The sequence below is a fragment of the Actinia tenebrosa genome, unplaced genomic scaffold, assembly GCF_029948245.1.
Source record: "Actinia tenebrosa isolate PJP-AT-01 unplaced genomic scaffold, QUT_ActTen_1.0 PGA_scaffold3__52_contigs__length_22856419, whole genome shotgun sequence".
NCBI classification, from domain to species: domain Eukaryota; kingdom Metazoa; phylum Cnidaria; class Anthozoa; order Actiniaria; family Actiniidae; genus Actinia; species Actinia tenebrosa.
In genome coordinates, this window is record NW_028292580.1 from 19,261,115 (window position 1) to 19,268,265 (window position 7,151).

The 7,151-nt window shown below is 38.2% G+C and overlaps 1 protein-coding gene across 1 annotated transcript; it reads left to right on the forward strand.

The window, feature by feature from the left end:
- The first annotated feature begins 395 nt into the window (after positions 1–395).
- Positions 396–5,590, forward strand: LOC148908827 (uncharacterized). Its single transcript, XM_089035464.1, has 10 exons — positions 396–456; positions 960–1,031; positions 1,123–1,272; positions 1,741–1,905; positions 2,051–2,233; positions 2,360–2,542; positions 2,915–3,083; positions 3,467–4,007; positions 4,457–4,652; positions 5,046–5,590. The coding sequence occupies exons 2-10, from the start codon at positions 965–967 to the stop codon at positions 5,258–5,260; spliced, it is 1,869 nt and encodes a 622-aa protein (XP_088891590.1). The 5' UTR covers positions 396–456; positions 960–964; the 3' UTR covers positions 5,261–5,590.
- The last annotated feature ends 1,561 nt before the right edge of the window (positions 5,591–7,151 follow it).

The following is a 7,151-nucleotide window of genomic DNA, read 5'->3' on the forward strand; positions in this document are numbered from 1 at the left end:
TGTGTGCACGCGAATGTTCATGTTCTTCACCTATCTATGATTTTAAACTTCGGTTCTCGCTGGTTCTCAATTCTCAAGAGACGGGAAAGCTTTTCTTTTGGCTCCACATGTGATGGGAACAGGATTAAAAGGTTTCTAAGCCCAGAATGTTACCAAAAACAATGAAAATAGAGAAAAAACTATTTATAAACCAAGGCGTATCCAGTAGCAACTCAGTTGTATAATGTTGGATATTTCTTGCATAAACAGGAACTCCTTGCTCGTTGACTAATATATCCGTCACAGCTCATTTCATGGTAGATTTATAACGTTGAACTATTCTTGGGAACATTCTGATCTATAAATACCTATAAATACATATAAATACCTACAAATTCTTTATTTCTATAGGAGAGCGTTTTGCTTGGGAACACTTGGTCGACGGACGCTTCACCAAATCATCTAAAACGAAAAAAGGTGTGAGTACAAGTCACTGCGTACTGGATAACAATTTTAGATATTTGTTTATTGATAACGTTTGGTTTTATGAAACTTTAAGGACTTACAGTCTATTCAGTCCAATCAAAAGAGGTTTTCCTGTTGTTTTTTTTTTTTTTGTTTTTTTTTTTTTGTTTTGTTTTGTTTTGTTTTGTTTTGTTTTGTTTTGTTTTTTTCCAGGTTTTTTCCAGGTTTTTTTTCTTTCTAAGTATAAAACTAACCCCTCTCTTTGAGGCATTGCAAAGCCAGGAAAAAAATTCTAATTTTTAATTGCGCATTCTATCCCACAGCGTTTCAATTTTTTAGCATTTATATCGTCTTTTGATTGTTTTTTTAAAACTTAATAGTCAGGTAATTTATTTGTTTATTTGTTTGTTGTTGTTGTTGTTGTTTTTTTGGCTTGTTCGTTTCTTCGTTTGTTTGTAATGTAAATTTTGTTTTTACTATTTCTTTACTCAAAATAGTTTTCATTGTTTCTTCAGCCAGTATGTCTAGTTTCATCATCAGCTGGCTGGTTCTCCTTGCAACATGTTTAACCTTCGTTGACAGTCGAGGTATTTATCACGATATCATGCATTGTTAAAATCAGTCTGTCGGTCTTTTGGTCAGTTAGTCAGTCTTGTTTTAACTTCATTTTAACATTAGACAATTTTGGATTGGGCCAGTGGTCAGCATGGGGTCCGTGCAAAACAAACGGACCATGTGGAACAGGAACACGAACTAAATCTAGATGTTTCTGGTTCTACGGGAGATGCATTATTTCACGTCGAAAAAGGGCTTGTTATGTACCTTGCAGTAAGTAGTATTATTATGTCTAGTTAGAATGTAAGCATACCTCACAACGGCACAGAGTAGACTATACCTCTGTGTTCCTTGATCACAGACTCGTTGCTCGGGCTTATCCTCGTCTTCGCGTGAGAATATTCACATACCAAAAGTAGGGGAAGTAAAGAATGCACAGAAATAAACAGAATATACAGAAACGAAATCCCATTCCATAAGACTTTACTTTTTGTTATATTCTACAACAAAATTTAATTTTGGATTATGTGTCGATGCTAAATGCGAGGGTATAGAACGGTGACGTGACTACGTCACAGTCACGCGGTGCCTTGTCACAGGATCCTGATTGAATGAGAAGTAATCTCACACACTTTTGTGGTTCCATACATATCGTAAGATTTTGTGCCGTGCCGTGCCTTGTGCATTCATTTATTTTATCAGACATATTAAACCTGACAAATCGTCTCGTCTCTTCACTAGCACAAGATAGCTGGTCAACGTGGGGATCATGGACAAAATGTTCTGCGCCATGCGAAGGAACACAATTGCGAACGCGTACATGTACTAACTATCCAAGAGGAAACTGTCTTGGAAATGATCGTGAGACGAGGCAATGTGGAGCAAGAAAATGCACAACAACTCCACGTAAGAAAATCAGAGTAAACATATGATTGCATCATTCAACAAGCTGGAAGATCTTTTTTATTATTTTTTCCCCTTCACATTATCATGCTTTAACTAAGAAAAAAGATGTCAAGACATATAGTTAATGGATACTTTCCTTTCATAGCACTAGTACATGGTGGATGGTCTGAATGGAGTAAATGGGGCGAGTGTTCCGTGACGTGTGGTGGAGGCAGGCAATCACGAACACGCACGTGTACAAACCCAGCACCAGCCAATGGTGGACGTAACTGCGAGGGACTTAGTTCAGAAACACGAATATGTGCAGTTCAAACATGTCCAACACCACGTGGGTATCTTTTTCTAGTTTTTTCACGGCAACTTCTGCCGTTTGCTTCTCAATGATGGCTTTGTACCTAATTATATTTCAAACGATAATGAAAAACCCTATTTTTCATATCTTTTATTGTAACAGCACCTAAAATACATGGTCAATGGACAACATGGGGTTCATGGGGTGCGTGCTCGGCCAGGTGTGGTGGAGGCAGCCAATCACGAACACGAACATGTACAAACCCAGCACCAGCCAATGGTGGACGTAACTGTGTGGGTAACAGTTCTGAAACCCAAAAATGTGCTCAAACCACTTGTCCACCAGGTAAAAATGAAACGCCGTAAAGTTACAAAGAATAGAAGAAAAGAACAACCTCAATGCAAAACCATGCATGCATGTTGTAGTATAAAACGAATAATTTCAACTTGTCAGATGGATACTACAAAATTTAATAGGGTGACTAAATTTACACAGAGTTATTTTCATCCAGGCCCTTTTAGATCAAATTAGAACTAAGAAGTTGATTCTTTGCGGAGGGAGAAAAACCGGAGAACCCGAAGAAAAACCCTCGAAGCACAGGAGAGAACCAACAAACAACTCTACTCACATGGATGAACTTGGCTTCCGAAATTGCTGGTTCTTAGAAGTAACTTCTTAGAAATAGCATAATAAGTTACGTGTCTCTTTTCTTGCTAGGTTGTCAAGTAGGCCAGACGGTAACAGACAGTTGTAGTCAGCGGTGTGTCTGTGGTGCGGGTGGTACCTTGACTCAGTGTACTCGTATCAGAAAAGAGTTTACCTCCATGACAACAGCTGAACGTGAACGATACATACGAGTCGTAAAAGAAGCATCCACCAATTCTAAGTTAGTATAGTTTGAATCCAATCCACCTGAAAATCTTAAGCTCTCTAAAATGTACATCTCCATATCTATTCGCCTACTTTTGCTTGATGGGAAAGGGTCTTCGCTCAGTTTCAAAACTTATGACATCTCTCCTTTCTGTCCTTTTATTATTGTCACCATCTATGGCTGGATTAGAAATTGCCAAATGTTGAATTGGCGGTGATGATGTTTAGCCAGAAAATTCTAGCAGCTAATTCAACATTTACAGTTTTCGAGTAACGTTACCAATTCCTACTATTTTCAAGGCTGAGATAAAGTAAAGGGAACCTTATTTTTTCTTAAGATACAGAACTCCTGAGTTAATACTATGCCCTTATACTCCTGATACTCATTCTTATCTCCAGATACAAGCCCCGGTACGACACACTAATCACCCTCCACAGGAACATATTCTTTAATAACGGTATCCATGATAAACAACACTTCTTAACCTGGCATCGTTGGTACATCCTCACCTATGAAAACCTTCTCAGAGAGGTTGACTGTAACTTTACTGTAGCTTACTGGGACTGGAGTATGGTTTCTGGGAGTCCTTGGAGCACATCAGCATCAAACGTTTGGTATGGAGGAGACAGCGGTTTTGGAGGTGACGGCACAACAAGCGATAACTGTGTTACTACTGGTCCATTTAGATTAGGCGTCTGGGAACTTCCGCATTCAGTTAGTCCCCCTCGATGTTTAAAGAGGCGATTCGATGGCATCCCACCTGATAGTGTTGCTGTCACGCAATTGATAGATTTTCCCGTCTCAAGATTTCATGACTTTGAATCAACGTTGCGACTTAACTTGCATGACACGGTACATTGTTTGATTGGAGGAACCATGTGCACGACTGACTCTTCTTCTGCTCCTGAGTTCTTCTTGCACCATGGAATGGTCGATAAGGTATTTTCCATAACACCTAATCGGGAGTGCTGCAACTATATTTTGGCTACTATTTAGCCATGACTTTATCTTGAGCTTTGTCAAATACTAACAGAGTTCTTCTTTACTCCATGGAATGATCGATAAGGTATTTCCATAACACCCAAATAAGGAGTGCTGCAACAATATTTTGCCGTATCTCTGTCAAATACGTATACACCTATTACAAAAAATGTTGTGAATTACGAGCTGCAAAATTTAATATATTCACAGTCTTACAACGTAGTTTCCTTTTAGATTGGAATATGAAGCATGACCTTTGAGTTAGAAATGAGATTTTTCGTATTCCAGCCAGAAAACGTAAATCCCTTATTGTGACAACTGCCCGCTAAATAGAGGCTTGCCGCTTAATAGGCGACTACTAAACACAGGTTCTTATGGAATTCTTTTTCTTGCCCTGTTTCTCTCAGATCTGGGCAGACTGGCAGAAGAAAAGCAATGCCCACCAGACAGCATTTTTTGCCTCGGTGAATCAAGCTTTGCCAGGAACAAGTGGTCTTCTTCCTAGCCAGTTTCTTGACAACAACGCGTTACCTGGTGGCGTAAGGGTAGAATGGCAAGACGTTGGTAACACTCCTGCTGCCAGGGTAGTCGGTAGACTGAGAGGTAATGAACAAAGGTGCCTTATTGAGAATACTAGAGCTTCAGTGGTAATAGTAATTTTAGGAGAAGTGGGAAGAGCCTTGAATAATACCTATTGAATAGATAGATAGAATAGGTGACGTGCAAACAAGAAAGAACGAAAGAAGACACAGAAGGAAAAAAGAATGAAGAGAAAGGAAAAGAAAAGGAAAGAAAGAGAAAAATATAGAAAAAATAAAAAGAAGGCAAGAAAGAAAGGAAGAAAGGAAGGAAGGAAGGAAGGAAAGAAGGAAGGAAGGAAGGAAGGAAGAAAATTGAGATCAAAAGAAACGAAATAAAGAAGGAACAGCAAATGAATCGAAAAGAGGAAAAAAATCAAAGGGCTTAAAATAACACATGATCTCTTAATGTTTCCAGCTCTCGCTCCTAGAATGCTCAAACAGATCCCACGTGAGCGCTTCAGTAGCATGAGTAAGGCTGCAATGAAACTGTTCAAGGTCAGTGCTGAAGAAGCAGCACAAGCAGAGAAGATGGATAAAGAAATCCAACCCGAGATAGTAAGCCCAAAATCCAAGGCCTCTCGAATGGATAAGAAACTGGGATTCGACCATAAAGTCCTAGATTCAATGTAGTAGCGTTAATAGTTCCTAGCTATGTGCTGTTAGACTATAAGAAATGGTATGCAGTCAAAAATGTAACTAAAAGTTTACTGACTTAAGCTAAGGTTCAATCCTACATTTGAAAGAGGCGAAAAGCGACGAGGAGCTTGCAAAACTTTAGAAATTTCATTTTTTCAGTTCTGCTAGGGTCTATCAAACTAGTTGGCATAGTTGCTGATGCTAAGAGATGCCAAGATGCTAATTAACAAAAAGACCTTTGGTCATCAGCCACTCAGCGACTTTTTATAAAATGTTAAATCATTAACATTAATTTCCATTGAATAAAATAATGTCATCCCCGTATATCACTTAGATATACTGTTTCTGTTATCATAAATGTGGGGGAAATCGATAAGAAGCTTTGGACAAGGTTTGAATGGAATTTCCCATGATTTGTGCATCCCACACACAAAAAATCCCATTTCGCTTTTCTTTACCGTCACCCAAGAAAACTCATGCAAAATACAAAATGCAATAGACCCCTTGCATTACGTCAAAATGCGGCTCAATTTGGAGGACATAACGATAGGTTTCCAATTCTCAGGAGATTGAAATTCTTTTGTTTTGTTTTCCAAATTGAGGTGCTTTGACCCCTTATGCAAGGGGTCTATTACGAATAACATGCGCAACTTCCTGTTGCATGGGTAGTCAGTCACAGTTTAGCTTGATCCAAAGCACTGCCTTTTAAGAGTTTATTTTGAAAAAATAGTCACTCTTATATAACCACATTCGTATTTAAGAGGAACACAAAATAAATGATATACATGAAGCACCTACCATGGACCAGTGGAAGTTTCCTGCCAAACTGCACGCACTACGCTCCTACAACAGATAACAATTTAAAGATCAATGAAGTTAAATAGTGACTGTTATTTGTAAATATCCACATTTGTATTTAAAGGAGAGTACAAAATAGATGATATACATAAAGCACCTAGCTACCATGGACTAGCGAAAGAGTCCTGCCAAACTGCACGCACTATACTCCTATATAACAGAAACAATATGCAGTTACATGCAGGTTTGGCACGAAAGTTTCATTGCGTGCGTAATTTGCATAGCGAGATTAGATAGTGTAACGTGCTCGCAAGCAGCTCAGTAATGTTGACGATGATGATGTCTTTGTTGTTTTGCGATAAGTACATCCAATTAAGCCAAATATAGCGGGCAATCCTCTTTAAACAGCGCTTGACAATCTAGTACTAAAGTGATGTCGTGTCTGATCGAAACACGTAAAACCAACAACAAGAATATCACGAATTTTAAATAAAGCTTCCCATTTTATATAAGTATAGTTTTTCCAATAAAACTAACATTCTCGTTATTTTGAATGAATTAAACAGATATTCTGAAAATTTCCGAGGCTTTATTAGTTGGATATTGTCAGCATGTCAGCTTTTTCAGCCTGTTCCCCTGTCCAATGAAATGTCATGAATTGACAGGCAGGTTTTGGTGGTCGTTACAACGCTGCGTACTTACCGTAAATCATCTATTATTATCCACTCTATCAAATAAGCCCTCCTCCTATCTAATAAGTCAATCTTTTTAAAGAAAGAATTTTTAAGCCACCTTTATTTTAACTTCCTCCTTCCTTCCCTCAGACCTCATACAAGTTAATCAAACTGTTAACGCTAAACATGAACGATGTATATAAAATGATTCAAATTTCTATATACGATATATATACAATACAGTTATCACTCATCCAAAGTTTGAACTGTAAGAAATTGCGTCTTTTGTTATAGTAATTCGTATAAACCGTCACTAGAATAAATAAGCTATCCGGGGGCGTAATAAAAGATTTATCGTAGTCCCCATGCAAGGGGTCAGTACAAAAACGTTTGAAATTTTTAACTTTTTTCTT

What these genes read in the sequence shown, in the direction of transcription:
- LOC148908827 (XM_089035464.1), top strand. Translation starts at nt 965, where the DNA reads ATGTCTAGTTTCATCATCAGCTGGCTGGTTCTCCTTGCAACATGTTTA. An exon ending in GGCTTGTTATGTACCTTGCA is followed by an intron (nt 1,273 to 1,740) that starts GTAAGTAGTATT and finishes TCTCTTCACTAG; the next exon opens with CACAAGATAGCTGGTCAACG. An exon ending in TCAAACCACTTGTCCACCAG is followed by an intron (nt 2,543 to 2,914) that starts GTAAAAATGAAA and finishes TTTTCTTGCTAG; the next exon opens with GTTGTCAAGTAGGCCAGACG.